At 42.2% G+C, this 24545-nt stretch overlaps 1 protein-coding gene across 1 annotated transcript; it reads right to left on the bottom strand.

Annotated features, from left to right (window-relative positions):
* Window positions 1-1912: 1912 nt before the first annotated feature.
* On the bottom strand, window positions 1913-24026 carry bmp7b (bone morphogenetic protein 7b). Its single transcript, XM_083920382.1, has 7 exons — window positions 23341-24026; window positions 8882-9074; window positions 7490-7638; window positions 5414-5617; window positions 4274-4350; window positions 3580-3690; window positions 1913-2350 (listed from the first exon to the last, which is right to left on the bottom strand). The coding sequence occupies exons 1-7, from the start codon at window positions 23738-23740 to the stop codon at window positions 2201-2203; spliced, it is 1284 nt and encodes a 427-aa protein (XP_083776508.1). The 5' UTR covers window positions 23741-24026; the 3' UTR covers window positions 1913-2200.
* Window positions 24027-24545: the final 519 nt, after the last annotated feature.

The following is a 24545-nucleotide window of genomic DNA, read 5'->3' on the forward strand; positions in this document are numbered from 1 at the left end:
ACAAATACATAACTATTCTGCGAATATCATATTTGTGTTTGTATTAGTCAGTTTGACTTTTATTTAACAAAGCACGACTTCTGCCTTTAGACTGTTGAACGATACTGTTCACAAATCTCCAAGTCACCTTAATATATATTTATTATGGAGAAGCTAACATTTACAGTCCACAAAACTTCGAAATAAAATGAATATATATTTCATTTAAACTGGAAAATTCTCATTTCACCCTAGCATGTGGGCAGGACATCACCAGTAAGAGTGAATCACACAGACCAAAATGAAGCACACACAAACCCACACACACGCACGCACGGACACACGCGCGCGCACACACACCCACAAACCAACACGCACGCACACACACACGCGCGCAAACACACACACCCCTATACTTTCATATCGAAACGTTCTTGTGAAAATGAAACTATGTGGGTGTAAGGGATTTTTCTCCCCTCCTCTCCTTTAGAAGCTTTATAATGCTGAGAGATGTATTTATTTCTTCAGATCAGGTAATGATAGCCTACTGGGTAGCCTACAGGTGGACAACACAAAACCAAAGTTCACATCTATAATAAATATCTGAATATGAAGGTTCATAGTGTGACATGTAGAAAAACACACTTTATAGTTTTCCACAGCAGAGGGCAGTGTCAACCTTTTTTGCTGCCAATTCCCACACAAAATTATCTTTTTTGTTATTTAATCACCCAAGCGCCTGTGTATTAGAGGGAGATTATGCTATGACATAACTATTGACATGTTGTATGGAGCAGGTTGCAAAACATCTAGCTTGTTCCAATCTAGGGCGAATCTAGTATTGGCTGGGGGAGTCAATCAGTTGAGAATAATGTCAACAATTTAAAAAAAGACAGGGGGATAATTTGCACAACTGGCAAAGACAAAAAACCTGCATCCACATCCCAGGCCTAAACTACACACACACACACACACACACATACAAGCACACTGAACATTTTATTTTGCAAATGGGAAAATGTCCGAAAGATCTCAGGTCAGCAGGTAAAAGGATGAAGCTAAAATTCAAGCAAACATTTGGGCGTGTTGAGAAAGTGCAACAGCAGCGTGTCAAATCAATTCCGCTTTTCTCCCAGTTTATTGTTGTGCCAGTTCAGCAGTAAAACATGGTTGAGACATCAGAGCACAATGTAGAACGTCTTAGCCAGCTCTCAATAAATAGACCTTTTAAATATGACAGATTGTGTTACAGCAGAGGAATAAAAACCTGGAAATGCCTCGCAAACAGAACGAGATGCTTCGTACTCTCTCTCACTCTTGACAGTTCAGCTGATTTTTGCTCTATAAAATGTGTCAGGTGTATGGAGCAGCTTCGACTGATGAACTATGCAGACATTTAAACAAGTCTAAGTTGTCATAAATTGCCTCCCACCATCAGTGTGTAGAGTACACGTGAGGCAGAGAGAGGCAACGCTCGTGTCAAAGTCTCTTTCTGTCAACTTTGTTTTCATTTCCTCAGAGTTTGAGTGTACTATTGTGTAAAAGGAAACAGGCAGCATCACATACAGGAGAAAACACAAACCCAAGTGACATTCTAGGAAATAAATACACTTCTTGCTTTGTTTGAAAAAAACAAATATTTACACAGTATTGTACATTGAAGAAATTCAGAACATCCATTCGGGTCTCTCAGTCATAAAAATATATATATATATATAATAAAATCTACAGTAAAAGAATCAACTACAATAACAATTATTGAAATAAACAAAAGATTGGCAACTGAATGAATATACAGTACAATCACTGCTTTTAATGTCTTGTATACACAGTAGAAAGCACAAACGTGTGTGTGTGTGTGTGTGTGTGTGTGTGTGTGTGTGTGTGTGTGTGTGTGTGTGTGTGTGTGTGTGTGTGTGTGTGTGTGTTGTGTGTGCGTGTTTGTTTCTGTGTGGCGAGGAGTCTAAAATTGATTCAAATTCCTCTTGAGCCCGACAACATCATGCAAGTAACAAGAGTATCTTCCCAACTGTCTTTAACTTTTAGAATGTTACATGCGCTATATTTTGTAAATCATTCCCAATGTTTCAAATGTGTCCTGACAGCAAGACGAAGAAGCTCTTTCAACTCATATGTGTGTGTGTGTGTGTGTGTGTGTGTGTGTGTGTGTGTGTGTGTGTGTGTGCATGTGTGTATATCTCTATGTGAAGATGCTGACAGTCTAGTGGCAGCCACAGGCTCTGACCACCATGTTGCGGTACTTCTTGAGAATGACGTTGGAGCTGTCATCGAAATAGAGGACTGAGATGGCGTGGAGCTGTGTGGGGGCACAACAAGGCTTGGGAACCGTCTCTGGGTTAATAAAATGAACCTGGGAAGAGTAGGGGGAGATCAAATGTTAAAATCATCATTACACCACGAACAAATATTGATAAATGGTAAAGGATCACACAATAAATCTCACGGGTGTGGGAAAAAAAGGAGCCTTTAAAATGTTGACATTATCCTGTGTCACATCACTGATGACAGAAGGGGTTTTCTTGGCTCAGAATGGGCCTCTAAGGACTGATTACGCGTAACAGTAAACCTTGGATTGGTCCGCATACAGAAAAGGCAATGCGTCTGTGTTACCGTATTGCATTTTCCTGTTGTTTCGGACCATCTGATGAACAAAAAATGTCTATTATACAAGTTAGTTTGTCTTGCACTGCCAGACAGCGGTGTGTCAGTGCTGGAGAAAAGTCAGGTTGCCTGAGTAAACATTCTGGGAAGGGGGAAAAATGTTTCGGCTTGTTTTTACTTCTGCTGTGACATTGCACTTGCAAAATACAGTAGATAGTGGAGATAGTGGAAGGAGAGAGGAATGCCTGCTGAAAGAGGTGTGTCAGGCTTTATCCCCACAGTCGACATCCCCTGAGACCATGCTTGAGTAAATTAAAGCACAATTCAGAAAACTGTTATAAAAACAATAATTTTATTACAACATTGGAAGAGAGAGGGGTGTGGGGTTGGGAGAAGAACGGCAGTCTTTCTAGTGGTCCGCTAGTTAAGTAGAAATACCAGAGGTAGCTAACATGCAAACCAAAAGAGCTGGACAGCCTAACCCTGGACAGTAAAACTGAGATCCCATGAGCACTAGCTTCTCAGTGGAGCACTCAGGCCCAGTCAAAACAATGCAGCTTAGCTGGCTCCACCGTGAGCCACATGTGTAAAATATAGCGTCTTCAGATGAGAGGGGTGTTGACTACTGGAAGTCAAGGACGTATTCAAGTTTTTGTTCTGCTTGTTCAACAGCTGTTTGATAAATTGCTATTAAACACATTCAGAGAGGATTTGAATTTATATTTTCATTTTCAGTTCTTCTAACTTTGATGCTGGTGACCTTCCTTTAGCGTTGGCCAAAACTTCTTTGTGGATGCCAAACATTCCTCTATGCAAAAAAAAAGTCTGGACATTTGCTCTAAAATACAATCTGCAACTGCTTTGGATAATCGAATAAAGTAGTTCCAAAAGCAACGATGTTGTCTTGACAGTTGATGAGATGATTAGACTCTTAACATGACTGCTGGGTTTTTGTTCCCCACTTTCATGGTTACTCACAAGGGTTTGCACAATGGCATGGTTTGTGGCGTTCATGTAGGAGTTCAGTGGGAAGGCACACTCTCCCTCGCAATAGTACGCTGCATATCCTTCTGGAGCGATGATCCAGTCCTATGGGTGTGGAGGGAGACGTAGAGAAATTTAGGTTTCTAGAATTGGGAAAATAGCATTTATTTATCCCTTGATAGGGATAGGGTAATGATAGATGACATTGTGTTTTTCACTGCACTATCACTGCCTTATCATTGATGCTGGTGTCTTTCATGAGAATATTATAATTGTACATTGTCAGCTGTCAAAAACTAACATATATTTTCATTAGCTATTAATCTGCTCATTGTTTGCCCATTTGTGTGAAAAAATTCTCATAGCTATTTCTTAGTCCCAGTTCAAATTTTTCAATAGTTTTTTGCCTGATCAAGAGTCCATAAACCCATAGATATTTGATTTACTCTCATAGAAGACAATGAAAAATAGAAAAAATATATTTGAGAAGATTGAACCAGTGGCACAACTGTAAAAGTGTGGTGAACTTGTCCCCTGTGGAAATAACACCCCTGGGTTTAAGTATTATGTGAGCTGATACTAGGGTGTCGTTTATCAGGATTCTGGGATAAGACCAGCATCAAAAGGAATGTCTAATTTAAGCTACGACCAATTTTGGGGCTACCTTGGAGAGGAATGCTTTCCGTACCTGCCACCCCAAGTCTCTGAAACTGACGTAGAGCTCATGTTTCTTACACGCCTGCTTCTGATCAGTACTGCTGTTTTCTGAGGAAGAATACAGACAGACAGAGAGAGATTATACAATAACACACATGTTATTATCCCATTCAGCTACAACTGTAACTATTTCTTGGAGTCAGGCCCCGATTAGACAGAAATGATAAAGAACAGAGCTAAACACAGCTCATACAAAACATTAACATTTAAACATTGGCCGAAGGAAATCACCTCCAGATACAGCAGCAGTTTGGAAATTGTCAAATGAATGAGCCACCCTGCTTAAAGGTCACTTTCTTGGGCTTTGAGTTTCAACTGAATGAAACAGTTGTGCACACAGTGTAGGCTCGCCTCTTTTTTCTAAACATATGTCTGTTTTCTTTTCCTTACTCTTCAATCATTTCAACATTTCTTTTCCCCTTTACCCTTATCCATGTGTTAAAAAAAAGAAGTCTGTTTTCTATCTAATGGTATCTCTCTCACTTCCTCTGGTGACCTCTGGGGCTCTGTGGTACATTAGTTCCTGAGAGTGGTTCTCATTTGAAATGATCATGAGCGACTGGTTCTCATCATCCAGTTAAAGACCGCTGGTATCTAAAGTTCCAAACAGGCCCATTTGGCCCATGTGTTTTTGCCCCGGTTGCCCCACAGCACCGCGCAGATGTGTTCTGCCATAAAAGCCTGGCCTGCCTTACCTCTATGCAGGGAACTTGGCCCTGACTGCTCTGTAATGCTTGAGTAAATAAACAAAGACAGCAGAGGGGTATTTGAGGCTCAGGCATTACTGTCTAATGTTTCAGTGCTTCACGTAAACACAGCCTGCTCACACCTCTTAAACAAAGCCTCAGAGTACGCATTGCATGTTTTGTTGTGCAACAATCACATCAATTCCAATGGCACAATTGTGTTTGTGGATGCTTGTGTTAGCATGCCAATGAGAACCCACCATGTGTTAAAGAAATCTCATACGGACTGACCAGTCATCTGTGTCCCATTCCATGGATTCCTCACATAGCCAACAAAAGCCAGATTAAACCAGCAGTCTGCTCAATACAATACAACAGAATAAATCAGCACTGGCTACCTAAACACACACACTTTGCGTGTCTACCTGCAACATTGGCAACTCTCAGTGCCTCTTGGCTCTTTGTCCCTTTGGAGCGGTTGGGGTTACGCTGTTTGGCCCCCCCTTGTGCTGAGCGGATGCTTCGCAGGTGCACCTCAGTGGCTTTGAAGAAGGCCACCATGAAGGGCTGTTTATTCTGGGGCCCACTGCGGCCAATCAGCCCTGCCACACGCGGATTGATGCTATCTCCTGTAGGGGGCGGCAGAGAGAACAGTTCAACAGGTGTTAGCATCACAGACATTTTAATTTTATTCATGCAGGGTGATGGACAAAGAGGAAGGGAATGCTTTTGTAATCAAATAAATGTGTGCCCACTTGGTGTGTCTGTGTTGAGTTTATTTTGTATGTGTGTGTGTGGTCCTCGCTTCCCTCACTGAAACCACTTTTGTCTGTTTTATAAATGAGATTTCTCTCTGTGAATTCCTTTCCCTTTTTCTCATCCCTTCTCCACCTCCAAAATGCCAAGAACAAACGCAGCACTGAACATCAAAGTGTCTCTACTTGTGTTTGAGTGCATGTTTGTGTGGGTGTGTTGGTGCATGCTCGTGCATGTGCTCTCCAGCAGTATCTTCTTCTCACATAGAAGAATGTGTGTCTGATCGCTATTATGTGGTAAATCAAGGCTCCTGGTCGCCGCTGGCGACAGGATGTCCCGCGTGCCTGTCTGTGCATGCTCACCCATAACCCTTCATACACAAACAGACACTCATGGATACAGCCTCTCCCGCACTCCCCTTCCACAAAATGAAAGCATACAGGGTCTGTTTTCCTCACCTTACATGTAACATCCTGCCATTCTGTAAGAGATAATATTCTCAAACACACTCTTCTACTTCACGCTGTTTGGTTATAAGGTTTTACACTAACTAACGTCCAAGCCTTGTGATGACATCACTGCTGAGATGTTATCCTTTGGATAACGCAGTGTATTTTCTGCATGCCCACTAATGATGCTGAGGGTATGACGGATGACGACGAGGATGAATGACTGATAATTGATGAGGTGCAGGGTTTGATTTATCTTTGCTGTGCACACACAAAGAATGAATCACTGGATTTTTTTGCCTTTTAAAAGAACAGTCATGATGTCAATGCATGTTGTATTATAATGTAGATGTTTTTTAGATATCCAACAATATCATCCTCACATTACAGTGAAACACAAAGTCAATTTTGGTCTGTATTACCTAAAGGATGGAGTTTTATGTTTTGTCTTTTATTTTGCAATGTTCGCGCATAAAACAAACTTGAACTCAATCCACTTAGCAATCTTAATTCTGAGTACATTTAAGGTACCACTCGGTGTAACTGTTGGATATTATAATGCAAGACAATATTTTAATTGTAAGAAAGATAGTTACCATGTACCACTATTTATTCCTCTGTATCTAAAGCAAACCAAATCCAACATACTGTTTTCATCCACTGTTCGTACTTGTACCAACGAAAAGTAATGCACTATTCAGTTTTTACCTATAACCCACACGATCGTGAGTCAGGCTATGTAGGGCTGCCTGAGGAGGAAGTCAGGTGACCAGGTGACAGTGCGATGAAGTCCGCATGGGGGGGGGGTTGGCTGGATCGATGGGTCGAATAACACAGGACTTTCACCCTGTGGTCTGTTGTTTGTGTCCCATGTCAAATCAAAAGTTACTTAATTTGACTTATTTTTGTTATGTAACTTACGTAACACACATTATTTCAACCCAAACCACAAACAGTTTCTGCACTGCAGGGGTTGGCACTGGAACACTAATTACTGCTATTGCTGGACATTTGTATAACACAAAAATTCTGAATAATCATACGGACCACTGTATGAGGAACATCTGAATACAACAACCCTGCAATAACTCATATGTTTGTAATTTCAGACAAGTGAGTGTCAGTTAATTTCTATGATGTGTTTTCTGGTTCCTCGTCACCTTGTCTTTGTACTTTCCTGGGGTATTTTCTTCATCTTCAGCCGTCTGTCTCTGTGCAAAACATACCACGCCAGTAACATGGTCACCTGTGACTTCCTATGTGCCAGGGGATACACAAATTTGAAATGGCACTCACCGTTTGTGCTCTCCAGGGCAAGCTGGAGACCCAGGTTCCTGCCAGGGTTCAGGACCCAGTGGTTACTGGTGGCTGTCACGTCAAACACCAACCAGCCCTCCTCTGCTGCCCAGATCACCCGGGAGTCCAGCAGAAACAGATCTGACTCTCTGAAGAGGACGCAGAAGACAATAATAAGTTCACACTTAAAGACAGAGATGAGTCTAAGTCAACAAGGATTATATGCCCAATTACAAAAGAGCGATGGAAACCATGTAACAGAGTGTAAAGCTAAGTGACCGAAGCGCAAAGTAATGGAGTGGAGAGAGGGAGTCGGAGGAGTGTGACTAAGTGAACCAAAGAGAAAGAGATGGAGCAAAAAAGAGAGGGAGGTGGGGAGGGAGGGCTCCAGATGGTGAGGCCCAGGGGAACACTTCATTTTCTTAATTGACAATAATGGCTTTATAAACGACCAGTCCTTTCATACACTACACAAGGTCCATCACTGGCTGGAATTTTGTGGCAGAGCCAGAAAGCCAAAGAGAGAGAGAGAGAGAGAGAGAGAGAGAGAGAGAGAGAGAGAGAGAGAGAGAGAGAGAGAGAGAGAGAGAGAGAGAGGGGAAAAAACACAGCTGCGAAAGAGGAAAAAACTGTGTGAAAAGTAGTGAGTGAAATAGTGCGTATCCAAGTCAGCCCTATTGTCCAATGCTGAACTCTGGATTTTCTACTCTTTCACCATCAGAGACTAAAATCCCTTGTTCTTCATGTGGCCATTCATCTATCCCGACCTATTTTCTGACTGGGCAGATAGTGTGTCACAGAGCTCTGGTTCATTCATGTACCCAGGCCTGTCTCTGGCAAAGGAATAAATGACTGTGTTGTTCCCTCTGGACAACAGAAACCTTTAGGAGGGGTCGGGAGAGCAGGACATTGGCCATTCCCGAGTTACATACACCTTCTGGACAGCCCAGATTAGCCGCATGGAGAAATTGGGGCTAAGAACTGGTCTGATTGGATAAACCTCCAGATAAGGACTGCCTAATGTATGCCTTTTTACATTACTGATAAATAGGTTGATTTTTTTAATTATTTGTCTGTTTCTTTGAGCTAAATGCTAACATCAGCAGACTATCATGCTCACAATGACAGTCTTTACATTGTCAGGTTAGCAGGTTTAACGTTTACCATGTTCACCATCTTAGTTGTGTTCAAATGTTAGAATCGTACTGTAAAATAAGTTTATCAGCACTGAAGAGAGGCTGATGGTAATGCCATTTCGATTTGCAGGTAATATAAACCATAGTATTGGTCAATAACTTAATAACTATAGATATAGCAACTTGTGCAACAAAAAAATCTAATTGATGGCTAACAATACTCAAACATACATTACTGACATATACCCATGCTTACCTATCAGAGTGTTCCTCCAACACCTGGTAGACGCTGATGCGGAAGGTCTCATTATCGAAACGTTCATGGATGAAGTCTTTATATATACGAAACTCAGCAGCAGTGACCGCCTCCCCCTCTGGGATTCTTGATAAGTCGAATCTGAACTCTCTGTGATGCCGCCGCACTGATAGGAATTCCTTATCGTGCTCTACTGCAAAAAAATAAAACAAGAAAATTAAACAAAAGTAGAGACCATGTTAGGATTATCACACCAGCCGTAATGCATACAGTAATGAGCCAATGTCCCCTCGCCAACTTTCTACCCTCACACACAGAATCACAAGGTTAAAACAACCCGAACATCACTATCTCACCCTGATAATGTATTATCATAATCTTCAGACAAACTGTATCCGTGTATCTTTTCACATGAGCTCTTTTGCATCACCGTGTGCCAGCAGGGACACAAAATGTGTGCAGGGGGACAGAGTGGTAATTTGGCTTCATATGAAACTAAAAATATGTGTGTAGTATTGAGTTGCATCTTAAAAGCAAAAAATGTTTGCATAAGAGGTTGAGAACAAATGTCTTTTTCCCTCAGATTTCCTACAAGTGAATCTTCCTCCACAGTCAATCAACCTCAGTTGTTAGCAAGGAGTTGACATAGCTTGTCACACTCTGGGTCAATCCAAGATTAAAAACATCTATAGATATGCAGTACACATGTTGGTTTATACTTGAAACATTTATGAGCACTAGCACTAGGCACAATGCATCTGGTGCACACTAAGCCATGATAGAGAGATGCAGGCAGACTCTGACAGCTTTATGAGCCCCTTTCTTCTCCCTCTCTTCCTCTCATAGCCCCAGAGGGTCATCCAGTCTGCCATTCATCTGGTTCTCATGAATTGGGGGCTCCATGTTTGGTGTACCCCATCCCCATGCCCCCCCCACCCAAGATGTGGCCCCCCTGACCCTGCTCGTCTCATGTCCCAGCAGGACATCGTAGGGGTCAGCGCCTTGTCTCTCATCATCTCCTGGCTCTACCTTCACCTCCCTCTTTATCAACTGTCAGACAGACCGCACACACATAGCATCCATACACATTAGGGATGTAACGATACACTGAACTCACGATTCACGATACTGGGTTCACGATATGGTTTTCTCGCGATTATTTTTAATAAAATGAGATTGAAGACAAATTTATTAATGTATCTCTTTTTCAGATAACATAATTATTATGAGGTAGGCCATAAAATGAAACTAAACATATATTTTGTTTTAAATAACAAAAGCAATAAGTGAATTTAAAAGGCTTGGTCATTAAGGTTTGGCTAACATGCTCACAGTTAAAGACCAACATGTGTGTAATATTTAACATGTTTACCTATTAAAAAAATCACAGCTGAGGCTTATGGGAATCTCATTAGCAGGTATAAGACAGTGGAGGAAGGTATTTGGTCATAAACCAAAGTTTTGGACGGATTGATATTTTGACTTGATGATGAAGCCAGATGAAAAGTTGGGGGGGGGGGGGGGGTGGACTGTTGTTCCTCCTGAGGGGGGCATTTCATTTTCCAATAATTGGGCTATTGAAACTAAGGAAAACAAAAAGTCAGGGGAAAAAACAAATAAGATTCATCAGACTGACAGAGCCATCACTAGAGCCATGCAAATAAGTAAGTAAGTAATAATTTACAGTACTAATACAGTTGGATCAGTCACAGCTAGAGACAGACAGCCCTGCCTATGTCATCTTCAGCAGCCATCCATCAACCATCCATTGGTACTTGAAAGTTCTTTATCAGTTGACTGCCTCTGAAATCTGCACAACCTTAGTTGGAAAAAAAAAAATCCTAGCTTTGCCTAGCTATCATCGCACTAGTGCACAGACACACATTATGATTCAAAAGAATTCCAAACGAAAGCATATTTGTTCTATACCAGCTGTTAGTAATATAAGTGTGCATGATGTAAACGTTATGCATGTTTCATTATACAGCTAGTGCAGTGTTTTTTCTTTCACTGCACACCTGCCTCTTTGTCTTCCTCAGTCCTGTTTCCCCTCGTCCCTCTTATGTAGTTTTCCCAGTGGACTCTTTCCCCTACACCCCCTTTCATTTATGTCTCTATTAAACCCAGTTGCTGAAGGACATTATACAAAGGCAGCACTGTGAGATGATTGGTCAGAGAAGAGGTAAAGAAAGGATCTAATTACTCTGCTCTCTGTTGGCCATTAGATGGCCTAGCTTTAGGCTCCCATTGTCCTCGATCTGCTCTGGGCACAGATTGGAGTGGTTTGAAAAGCTGGTAAATTCTTCCTGAAAACAATGGAGTAAGACTTTTCTCAATTTAGCATCATTAGTATGCTCTCTGTCCACACCTGTACCAAGTCTGCACTGTGGACCAATCCGTCAATTACAGCTTTCATCAGGCCTCAACGCTCCAAGTCACCTTTCACGACATTATACTATAGTGCTGAAAAGTCTTAAACTACAACTACACCTGAAGCTGAGCTCACACTCTGACCCTACTACACACAGTGTACCAGCCCAGTGACTAACACCCTTTTGGATTTTGCTTAAAACAAAACAAACGTTTTCTTTTCCAAAGAAGAAAAAAGTGAGAACTACCATTTTCATTTTTTTCATCCATCCAATTACTTCATTTATTGGTGCCCTTCATACCTCTTTGCTCCAGGGCCTACTGTTTCTTCTACCACACCAGGGACCTCTCCCTCTTTGTGTAGCCCAGCGCAGGTGCACTTCCTCTGGGGAAAAAGCCAGACCTGTTCTTTTAGCTTACAAAGTAGCGGCCCGCCCTTCACTGTAAAAACTCATAATCTTTGCTTGTGAGAACAGCTGGATGCTGCTGTAAAACTCCTACGCTAACTATTTCTCTCACATTGCTTTCCATTTCCACTCCTCATTGCATGAATATCTGTTTAGTTTCAGAGAGCAGCCTGCAGACTTCAGTGTAGCTTTAGGTCATGCCACGATTCTCCCTTTGTCTGTCTGTTTTTGTTCTCTTTCAGGCCATTATAGCAGTATGGCAGTCATTAGATGAGGGGAAGAGGCACAGTCAACGCCAAGCGGGTGCTTTTATGACTTCCTCTGAGAGGAAGTGAGTAGCCATCGCCCCACCTGTGCCACAAACATGCACACACCACAACCCAAAAGAGTGAACACACCCTCTCATGGCTTATGAACCCTTCATTCTGAGTAGCCGACGTCCAGATCGGTTGCTGCTCCTTACACATACACACACACACGCACACACACACACACACACACATACAACTATCACAAAGTTTTTCGTGACAGTCGTATGCGTCACAGCACAGTAACACAATCATTATGGGTTTCTGTAATCCATAATTAGAGATGCAACAACACACACATGCAAAGACACAAACACACACACACACACACACACACACACATACAGAATGAGCTGCTTTTATCATTCAGTCAGACGTCTGATTTGCTTTTCATACAAACTGCTGATGATGCACGTTTGTCCCACATCATTTTGACCGATGCGGGCCACACACATGCACAGCAGCACACATCAGAGACGTCGGGTTGATGGCGACATCCTCAAACCTACCGTGCACCTGGCAACCAGAGGGTTACTACGGTAGGAGCACTGTGTTTGCATCTTTCAAGAAGATGCTTCCCACAAAGCGCACAGCTCCCTTAACATATTCTTACCTACTGTGAGCCTCTGCCAGTTAAACCAAAACCTCTGATCTTTTTCCAGAAAATAATCAACAGTGATTTGAGGTTCACTATTCTACAGCAACGTAGTGATTTCAGAATTTAATTGAAAAAACTGTATCTCCTTTTCTTATTTTTAAAGTAAAATCCATCTTAACATTTCTGCACTTAATTTTTTTCTGTAATAAACTTTTGACTGTCTTTTAAGCATACATCTGATGGTATTCTATATTTTTAATGTCAATAAATCCCATCAAAAGACCAATTAACTGATCCTACTAACAAGATTTGATTTTGTAGCCAAAAGCTGTTATTCTTCTTGCCAAAAAATAATAAAAGCACATCATGGATGACGTGTTCCTTCATTACCATGAACATGGGCACTGCAGTTTATTGTGAGTCGATCCCACACACGCAATTCTGCCGCTGTAAATACTTGCTAGTGACCAAATCTGCAGTGGAAAAATAGTCCCCAACATATACACTATTCACTGTTTTAGTAACATTTGTTAAAAACTATACCTGTTGTTTTAAAATAAATAAAATATATCACACGTTTGTGACATATTTCTTCAATAGGATTCGTTGACTATAACAAACAATACAGAATATAACCAGCCTGATCCTAAAACTTTTTTTTTTTTTTTTATCTTCTTGCATGTCCCTCTCTCCCTCCTCTCCCGTTTTCCTGCCGGGCCAGTAGACCTAAGACACTTCTCCAACACCTCAAGCTCCGGAGCAGCAGCGGCCAAATCTGACGGCTCACATTAGCCAAAGCGTCTGTTCGGCACCCTCACACCTCTCAGTCCCGCCTTGCACGCTTCCGCTGCTCTGCAGGGGGGGGATCTCACCCCTGGCACCACTCTCACTTCTCTCAACTGACAGTTTAAGCCCCAATCCCACTCTCTCCCCACTCCTCCTCTTCCCATCCCACCTTCAGTTCTCTTGAGATAAATGTGCAACCATTATCTTCACCTCATTCTGCATCCCTGTAGAGCACATTAAATCTAAGAGCACAGCTGATTCCCAAAACGAAACTAGTCAGATCAGATTTCATTATGAAAATATGGAAGCAAATGAGACTGTGAGACTACATAGAGTCATGCACAATGATCATCTGTCTATCTTTCTTTATTTCTGTTGCTCTAACTTCAATAAGGTTTTAGGCAAAGTAGTGGGAACAAGTAAGTCATAGTTTCCATAAGCTAAAAGGAGAGAGGGAAAAAAATGGAGTGCAAGGAAGGGGCAGATTGCTCAAGATGTTTATCCTATAAAGAGTAGAGAGTGTTTGATCTCTTGGGTACCGGGTGACTACCCACAGTAGAGCGATTACCACGTTAGGAAACATCCTGGCCACTGGCGACTACTAATGACATCATGCTTGTGATGCATTTGTACTGCTGTAGGACCTGACAGCACTGGCTCCCTGGGAAAGGGTCAGCAGAGTTTCATGCTATAACTTACTCACACTTTACGATCATTAACTCACTGCAGCGTGTATGTGTGTGTGTGTGTGTGTGTGTGTGTGTGTGTGTGTGTGTGTGTGTGTGTGTGTGTGTGTGTGTGTGTGTGTGTGTGTGTGTGTGTGTGTGTGTATGTGTGTGTCTGTGTGTGTGTGTGCACGATTACGTACACATGCTTTTGAGCCTGTGTGCAAGTAGAGGCAGTAACCACAGGAAGAAGAGTCTTTACATTTAAGACTTGTGGTCAAACCAAACGTCTCTGGGTTCTCTAGCCTGAGGGCCTTCGAGAGGTTTCAGATTATACTCCCAGCAGCTTTGTTGACCTCCCTCTCTCTCTCTCTCACTGAAGCCATCAAACATGCTTGCCTTCTGCACCCGTAAACTGTAGTGCTGGGTTCCACCTCATGCTTCGCTGGGCATCATGGACCAGATATTTATACTGGATATGTAACAGCCTGGAACTGTTAAGCCTCTCTTTTGCACTCTACCTCAGGCCTAGCACAGCAGCTGAGCGAAAGGGTCAGCTCATCCAAATTAAAAAATCGCAAATTACCTTACCTCTCCTGGTCCGTGGCCATGCTGATAGTTTTGGTTTAAAGGCTTCGGAAAACAGAAGGAAACAGCTAGCCTACCAGCACCTCTGCTGCAGATCTGCTGCTTACCAGCACCTCTAAAGCACACTGATTAACACGTAATATCTCGTTTGTTTATATCTGTACAAAAACTGAAGCATAAAAGTGACAATTTACGGATGGTGTATGTGTTGGACCATTTGCACAAATTAAATAAATAACATGTTTGTTAGTTTACTATGTAGGGGCTGGTAAGCAGATTTTGTTACAGAGAATCTTTGTGCTAAGCTAAATTAGCTGCTGGCTGTAGGTTTGTATTTCGTGTACATATAGAGTTATATTGCTCTTCCTGTCGCACTCAGGGCTTCTTTGATACCACTAGTGGTAAATTAGAAAATATATTTGATATTTCCATATTTTTTATCATTTAGATGAACTTCTCATTTACTCTAAGCCAATGTGTGGAAGTGCCCACACTACATTTACTGAAGGTCCTTCAGGACATATTGAATCGTCTCCAAAATTGGAAACACCATTGCATTCCCAACAGAAGTCTGTCAAGAGAGATTGCACATAAGTGAAAGGCAACGTGACAACAAAGAAACCACATCCTAAATCTTCAACGGCAATTGTTCTGTGGTGTGATGTAATGCGTTGAGAGACGGGGATGAAGGGGTGTGGAGAGATCTGTGCCAAGCAATGAGGGATCTCTATGTGCTAATGCCACAGTAACCATCTGCACTTCCTCTTAACTGCAGGATAAAACAGTTCAGAGACGTGGAACCACAGTCATTCAGTTTCCCCCTCTCACTCTTCCCCTCATCCCCTTGTTTTTATGTTCTTTAATTTTGTGGCCACAAGGACCACACCCTCCTCAACCAGCCAAGCCACCTCTTATTATAGACCTCCGGAAATTTCACATACAAAACGCACATTGGCACAAAGTGACACACAGATTTCAGAGTGTCTACATAAAACCTTTTATAATTTCCTCCTGCATCCCAGAGCGTCATCTTATGTACACGTGACGGGCATGTTGGCACCCTGATTTTTAACAGCTTGTTGTTTATTTTGTTTAATTACAGCCCATTGCTTTTAAAATAAACTAAAGAGCTTCAGAGGAAACAACGGAAACACAGCTGCACGCTTGCCTAAATAAGTAGAAACCTGCCACATGCAGTTCATATTCCATGTTGCACAGACGCAAAATATCATCACTTGTCATAAAAACACTTGCATACAGTTGTTGCTTGGCTTTTACAAGCTTTGGTTTGGCTGCTGGAACCTGTTGAGGAATCTGGTCAGTATTACGAGCTTCCGCTAACGCAATCTTCCGCTAGGAGAACTAACACACATCACATAGTTCAGCTGGTGACCGGGCAGGGTAAGTGGCGCTAAAAAAGAGCTGTTTTTCTATGCAAAAACAACCATAACTGCCCTAACAAGAATTCTCTTAAGTACATTATGTTCCCACAAGAAAATGGAATAAAAGAAGGGACTGCATTTAAAGCAATGCACGGCATCCGTTTGTGATCCACCTTTCCCCTCTCCTCCTTTCCTTTCCTCTTCTCTCCTTTCCCTCCCCCTCTCCCCTCTGCCCTGTCAGTGCCCCAGTACCAAGGAAAGAGTGCTATATTTGTTTTTGCAGCAGCAGAGCTGTTGGTCCCAGGCTCTCTGGCTGTGCTCTGGCCCACATCTGCTCTCTCAGCTTCACTGCTTGGTACCCGCTGTCATAGACGTGCAGGGGGAGTCTTATGTGCTGCTGGTCACTGATAAGGCAAGGCCAAAGTAACCCAGATGAAAGAGAAGTGGCTAAACTGGTGGAAATATCCTTCATTCTGTCATCCACTGCAATTTTTATGGCCTCAGGGCTCAAGTTAATGTGTCAATGATTATTTTTTCTATGTGCATTTTGTCTGAAAGGCAAATTATGTGATTTTAACACAAAATTGGAGTAATAGGGAAACTAAAATGAGCCCAACATTCCTGGCAGGGAAGGAGCTCAGTCCATCATTGTAGTACAGCTAGAACACCCGCTGCTTTGTACATCTGGGCCTTTTGACCACTCGCCACATTGTGAAGTCCCACACACAGACTGTTTCATCATCCCTCACAGCAAGTGCCTTAGCCTGGCCAAGAGAACAGAGTCTCTGCTATGTACATCCAGATGTCATTCTGGACTCCTGGGTTCAACAGGTGAACTTGAGGGATAAGAAATGGAAAAAAAAAAACAGGATTTTTCTAGATCTCTGTGGCTGTGGTAAAGCTGCCTGAAGCCTAAGAGGAGAGATTCTTTGTCTTCATTTGTGTACTCATTTACACACCTCAGCATAATGCATCTATCTGTGGAGAGTATTAAGAGACATTACCTGACAGGAAGGCAGTACTATCTGTAGCAGCTGTTACATTCTTTTGCTTCTGCTCACTCCCTGTCCAAAGGAAGGCAATAAAACATGCACTCAATAACACTAATTAGCTCCAGAGACATTCCTCTTGGGAAAATAATAAAAATAAAATGTCTGTGCATTTGTCTCCACACATGTATGCATTTGCGTACATAAACAAGCATGTGCTTTTAGTTCACGAGGAGTGTATACAGAAGTGATGACATAAATCTACGGAAGGGAGAGAGGCATACTACTAATAGTCTCAAGGACAGGAATGAGTGGCTTTCAATTCAATTCAATTTTATTTATAGTGCCAAATCATAACAAAAGTTATCTCAGGACACTTTACAAACTAGGTAAAGACCACACTCTATGACTTATTTATGATAAACATAGACCCAACAACACATACTTGTGTTTTAATTTCCGGGTCCTCATGTGATGAGAGGCCTCCTCAAGCACATTTAGGGAAGAAACTTCCAGTGTAAGATGGAGAGACCGAAGCCCTCTCCACACATGCACTGCAAACACGCAAATTAATCCTTGGTACTGAACATCAATCATTCAGTTTACCCTCCCAGTGCCCTAGTACAATGACCATATAATCTGAGAGGGAGCCCATGTGTGCTGCCCGCTCATTCTGTGGTGTATTCAAAGAGAGTGAGCATGTTGCATGTTGCATGTTGCATGTTGATGACGTTTCCATCATGCTACGGCTGACAGAGGAAAAGAACAAACCTCAAAAAGTGAAGGAAAAGATTAATTTGCAGAGAGAGCAACAAAAATGTCTAACTGGAGACACAACGAGATTCTGGAACTTCTGTCAGTAAGGGCCGACGCCAAAATCATCAAACAAATTCAAACAGCAAGCGACTCGGTTGTTTATGACCAAATTACAAACGAGCTTTGTCTGCTCAATGTAATCCGCGTCATGTCCTACCTCCTGCATGCTCTACCCAAGCGCCCCGCCTCGTCTTAACCAAATAAAAAAAGTGTTTCCAGTAAGTGAGAATGCATTTGACACGGAAAATCTCCTGTTGTGTGCTACATGTGTGAAAAGAAAAACTCCAGACTATGTCCGGACCTGATTCTCCTGGCATTGTTCATATATTCATATGTTAAAACGGCTCGATGGAGACAAATCCCTCAACTCAACGACGGACAAAAGGTTAGAGAATGTGTCTGAAGGAGTGAGAAATTAAGTAGAGAGAAAGGGAAAGCTGTGTTTTGGGTTCAGAGAAAATGTGTGTATGAGTGTATGTATGTGTGCATTTGTGTGTGAGAGAGGTGGGGAGTGGAAAAACACACAAAAGAACTTGAGAAAGTGTTGAAATGTTTTATGTCTGGAAGCATGGGAGGTTTAAACCCCTGGAGGTGAGGGCCCGAGCAGGAGGTTGGAGACTAAACACCACTCAGCACCACGGGGACCGTATGATAACTAACTAATTAAAAGTAGGAGGCCAGTGCTGATAATCAATACTGTTGGTTCAGGAGGGTAGGGAGGGAAATTTTGTGTCAGATGGTCTTGCGTGTGGGACAGATTGGAGACAGGGCCAGACATGATGGTGGAGGTCATGATGAGGGGACTTGTTGGACCCTGAAAAGATAAAGTTTCTCTGCACAGCTGCTTTGGCCTGCAGACAGAGGGAAACATCTGTATTAACCTTAGCACCATGGGCAACCCGCTGTGAAGAGGAATGCAAGGAGCAATAGAGAGGGTGGGGATAGAATGGACGGGAGATATGAGCGATACTGGAGCTATTCATCTGAAATTATAACTGTGGACCTCTCCGCAACCTATTGGCTATAAAACCAGAGCTGCGTGCCATTAATGTGAGGGACACAAAGCCAAAGTCTTTAAGAAATCCAAACTAATTTACCAGTTAGACATTTCTTCCCCTCATTTCTTGCTTTCCATTTCCTTCCTATTAACGCGTTCTATTAAACTATGAGAACTGGCAGCTCCTATGGGAGCAGATGGAGGGCTATGAATGGTGGAGGGCCAGGTGGTGCCCTGTCAGGTCACCAAGGTAACACAGAGGATAATTAACGGCTAGTGCACTGACTCACTCAACAAAGTCTGTTATGTATGATACCACTCAATTCTCTGATCACAGCCTCAATTCACTAGTTAAACATAGGAAAAGCTTCAACATGACACATACTAAACTGGTCACCATGTACAACATCACAACTCAAATTGGGGGAGATAACAACTATCAAAATTGTGCATATTGCAACAATGAGAGAAATCAAGTAGTGGAGATTTATACTGCTTTTTAATACTAATGTATCACATCTGGTGCCGTTTAACAGAAGCAGAACACTGAGCATTTAAATGCACCCTGGAAGCCAATTTATTTTCAATGGCTTTACATTTGTTAACTTTTTTGATGCTTTTATTTTACAATAGCATCCCCCCTGCGTGACCAGACAAAGGGGCTGACTTAAGGCATCATTGTTTTACTTGCAGGGACCCATCAGTCAGGGTTCAATAAAAAAGCTGCAGAATGAACAAGCAAGCCATGCCAGTCTTAGTATCATGCAACTGAAACTGAAGCAGCTATTATGATATTAATGAGGATATTTTAAGATACTGCTTTTTACCAGTATAATATGGAACATGTATGCAAAAGCACTTATGCTTGTTTAGTAAAAAGAAATAATAAAAACAACAACTTTTGTAACTTTTTTAATGACTGCTTACAGCTTTGAATCATTGATGATAATTCTGATGATGTTACTTATTTTTGTTAACTTTTTTAGAGAAAGGATTTGGCTCTCCAAGCAAAATCTAAAGCTGTGAACTAGGGCTGGGGTCTATGACAATATATTTATGTTGCAAAAATTATAATAAAATTTCTATTATATATTATATGTCTATATTTTTCGATATTGATTAAATCATATTACTGAATTACCAGAAAATATGCCATATTATGATATATATCGTTCTCAAGATATGAAATGACCTATATAAGGACAGAACATGTTGGCCATATCGCCCAGCGCTAGTGGGAACCAGTGGAATAAACAGAGTGGGTAAGTAATATCATAAGACCATATCGTCACAGTATGAATTCAGTGAATATGAATGAACCATTATGATGAATTATTGGCTAGACCTGATGTACACACACACACAAACATGGAATGTAGAGCTGCCTCCCTTCCTCAAACTCACCTAAGGCTACATTAATCCATGCCAGATGATGCACGAGAACAGACAAAATAAGGAAGCAGTGACTAACACACCTCATGATAACATTTTACAGTAAAAGACTCCCCCCCCCCACACACACACACAACACAGGTGATGATATTGCTACTCTTTCAGTCATCCAGGATGCAAATAGCAGACATTCAAGTCACAGCCCCTTCCTGTCGTCTGGGAGGTGTGAATAGGCATTTCAGGTTGTGCGTGTGCCTGGATGACTTTGTACAGTATGAACCGCCTGTGTGAGAGTTTAACATGAACTGAACTGAACTGTAGCACAGCACAGGCCAAAGTAGCAGCCAAAAGCCCTGGAAGCTGTGGTTCGTTAAGGAGGAAATGCCTTAATTCACGGTGGCTGAGGGCTAATGCTGCCAGAGACCACTGAGACTACATTAAATAATAGTCACATGTGCGAGCAGGTAGATAGATGGACATTTTTTTTAATGTTGGCAAGTAATATATTAAAATATACTTAAAAAATCTTACCTATTTGTATACTTTTCTGTCGCCACCTTGAGAGACTAAATGTGTGTTACGTTCACTTGCTGGCGTGTTATCATGGCACGTCCGGCACACACCCAGTGCCTGGGCGACCTGTGTTTCGTGTAGCAGTGTACATTCTGAATGTATGCTGTAAGCCATTTACACAGCTGGGCTTTTAAACTGAAGTGACTCAGTGAGAGGACGTCCCTGGACCTGGGGTCTGTCCCAAGCTTACACCCGCCCTAACTGGCTGCACTGGAGTCTGCAACACTCACACATGTTGACAACAAAGTGTAGCAGCTCCCCTGACGAAGGGCTAGTAAAATCTTTTTTATGTTTTATTAAATGTAGTGCACTGAGGTATGTTCTTTGACTCTGTTTACATTCTATCACTAGTGCGCCCAGAGTTAAATCAGATACATTCTTGTCATAGTACTTAGCTTAACTAAAAGTACAAACCAGTGCATGCAAATAGGCCTCTCGGGAAGCAGCGACCAGTGTGCAAAGTCTGACTAATGTATCTTGGCCCAGTACTTAGAGTATGGAGACGTGCAGAGCTTTGAGGGACAGTTTTTGAATAAAAGCCACACTCATTTTGCTCTCAGAAAACCTAAATAAGAAAACAAACCCACAATGAGCAAATGTGGAAAGAAAGGAATTTGGATTGACTATTTCCTCTCCATTCGATAGCCATCACTTACTTCTCTCTCCCTCTCTCCCTCTCTCCTTCCCTCCCTCTCTACTTCCCTCCCTCTATCTCTCTCATGTGAAGGATAATGAAACAACACACTATCTGCTGTTTCAAATCAAGCTGCCTGGACACATATTTGATGGTATTACATGACTCGGAGGGGAGAAACCTAACAATGAACCCTACTGACAGATGCAACACGTGGCAGATAGTACACACAATGCAATGACAAATGCCCGCTTTATATCCAGATGAGTGACATGTTTGGAAACACTGAACATGTGCCATGAGGAAGATACAACCTGGACAAATGCCATCAGTAATGACATTAGCCACAAGACTTCAGGAAGGCAGTGTGACTGTCTTTCCATGATCCTCTAATATATTAAATTAAATGTTCTCCCCAGCTGATGTGACCCATCTTTGTTTAGATTTTAAGGCTGCTTTATGCACCATCATGGCAAAAGAAACAGACCGTGTCCCAACCATCTCCCGTCTTTCTTTCTCTCTCAAAAGCTCCCTTCTTCCTTGTCAAGCTCGGCCCTCGACTTTGCAAGTCTCTGTGGTCAAATCCATCTGTCACAGCCTGTCAAAAATAGTCACAATGCAGCAGCTCCCACAGTAATTACACGGTGCAGCAGAGGAACCAGTGTCACCTCCCTCTCTCTTGCCAAGACACTCCAACAATGATCTTTCCAGGATTGAACGTAAACTTCCAGTTCCTTGCAGAATGTCACTAAAATTCTGGTGGCTTGCAGAATTCCATCGACTATTTTCTCTTTCTTGCGCCAAATTGTGGTCAAGTTGATACACCAAAATTAAACACAGCTAATCATTTGGAACATAAGTGGGGCAGTTGCTGACTGCATAATTTGTGGAGCAAATTTAATTATAATGATGTGTTTATAAATCTGACACCGCCTGCTAATGATTATCTAGAGGCACTTAACAGCCTCTAATTGTTGCTGTCCAACTGTAACTAACTAACTTTGGATCATCATTGGCCTTATTTTGTGTTCTGAGTGTCTATAGGGATGTCTCCAGATTAGAGTGAAGAGAGGACACAGTGGACTTTGAACCCATTCTGCTGTTGACTTATTCATTCTTTAGATAACACATGGTTGACATATTAGCTGCTGGCTGCTCCATCATCCACAGCTCTAGCACTTGAACATTAGCTGGTCGCACAGCTGTTTAGAGACAGGCACTAGAATGTGACTCTCCTGGTATTAGCTGGATAACTGCACCCCAGTTGAAGGTAAACATGGTTGCTGTGCTGGTCTCCTGTGTATGCATTGTAGGTGTAACATCAGAAAAGTACATGTACTGCTCCTTAAGGGGAAGTGGCAAGCTAAATTCTACAATCATTCTACCATCACCTTTGCCTTATAGATATCCTTTGACAGAAATACACATGATTATGATTCATGACTAAAAACCAGCAGTGAGTTGCAAAATGTGGAGAGCAATACAATTTCCAATGAAATAACACTGCTAATGAAGCCCTGAGAGTGAATTCTAGCAATAACAGGTCTATGTATGATCTCTGACAACAGCTACAGAAACTTCAAGCCAAAAATATGTGACAGCGTGTGTGTCTTTAACTAGGGTGTAACGATACATCAATCTGGATCGATGAACGGCTTAAATGATCAACGATTCAATATCACAGATTTAAGGTGTGCCTTTATTTTGAAATTCACACTATGTATTATATTTATTTAAATAATAGTTTGTTTTTCAGTTAAATGTCTGGAATAGCTCAGTAATTAACTTGTCAATTCCTATTTTATGCATGCTTTGCATGCTAATTTTTAAAATATAATATTGTGCAGAGTAGTGCTGCAAGCTGGTGATTTCAGGCCTGAATCTTGTCATGTCAATACAAAAATGTATGTTCAATAGTTTTAGAACATACAAATTGTGAGAATAAAGAGCCTACCCAAATTAACAAAGCTCATGACCATGTCTGCGTCGTTCAAGAAGTTGTTGTCTTGCAAGCTGGCTATCGGCGGCCCCTGGGTGGTGAAAACGGGCTTGTAGGGGTAGGAGTATCTGTCCTCGTCCCCTTCTGTGGACATGGCGTTGTACAAGTCCAACATAAACATCGGGGCAGCATTGTTCTTTCCGTGGATGTGGGGTCGCGGCCGGTGCGGCAGCCCCAGGATCGACAGGATCTCCCGCTGCATCTCTCTGCGCTCCTGGCTCTTCAGCCGACGGTGGATGAAACTTGAGTGGAACTCGTTGTCCAAAGTAAAGTTCGTAAAAGCGGTATCCGCCAGGACGCAGTAGCTCCAAACCAAAAGCAAAGCCGGAGCACGTCTATCCAAAATCGGTGCCATGGTACTCGCCGTGCGTAATTGCGCCCAGTTCTGTTCGCTGAAACTCTGGAAAATTAATAGTGAACTTGTAGAAACAAGCAGCCTGTGTTCAATATCCAAAGTCAGGTACGGACCCTCATGTTGAGGGAGGTGATCCCAAAATGAAACATCAACTTCAGAGTCCTTTTGTCGTTTGGATTTTCTGGGCAGATTGTGTTCGCGCGGACCTCTGTCCTCATCCACAGCCTGTGGCCAACAGCTACCAACGGTAGTGCAGCCTGCAACTGCAGAGTGGAGGCTGCGGACGGACGAGTTTCAACGGGAGTGACATGAACAAGTTCTGAGGAGTCGCTTTGTAAAGGGAGGGGCGGGGGAAGGGGGGGTAAAAAAAAAAAGAGAGAGAGAGAGAGAGAGAGAGAGAGAGAGAGAGAGAGAGAGAGAGAGTGAGAGAGAGAGTGTGTGTGTAGGTCTATGTTGTGGTTTCTAATGGGGATAGAGCGAAGTTGGCCTTTGTTACAAGTTCGAGAAAGGCTGGAGGCTACATGTGCAAATACAAAATGGATTAGCATGGGATTTGTATCATGATGTTTCAGTTTATGACAAGGCACATTTCGTCATTCCTTTCCCACAATTCCTAGTGTCTGGCTGTATGCTTGTGTGAATCCAATAATGACAGATGTCCAGGCAGTAACAATAGATCTTTCAGTGTTAGTGTGCTTATGGAAAATAACAGACTTCATATCTGAGAGTAATTATTTGCCTGTGTGGGTGAATACTTCAATACTGTGGGAGAGGTTGCAACATGCATAAGTTACTTAGCAATCTG

The sequence above is a fragment of the Echiichthys vipera genome (genome assembly GCF_963691815.1).
Source record: "Echiichthys vipera genome assembly, chromosome: 9".
Lineage (NCBI taxonomy): Eukaryota > Metazoa > Chordata > Actinopteri > Perciformes > Trachinidae > Echiichthys > Echiichthys vipera.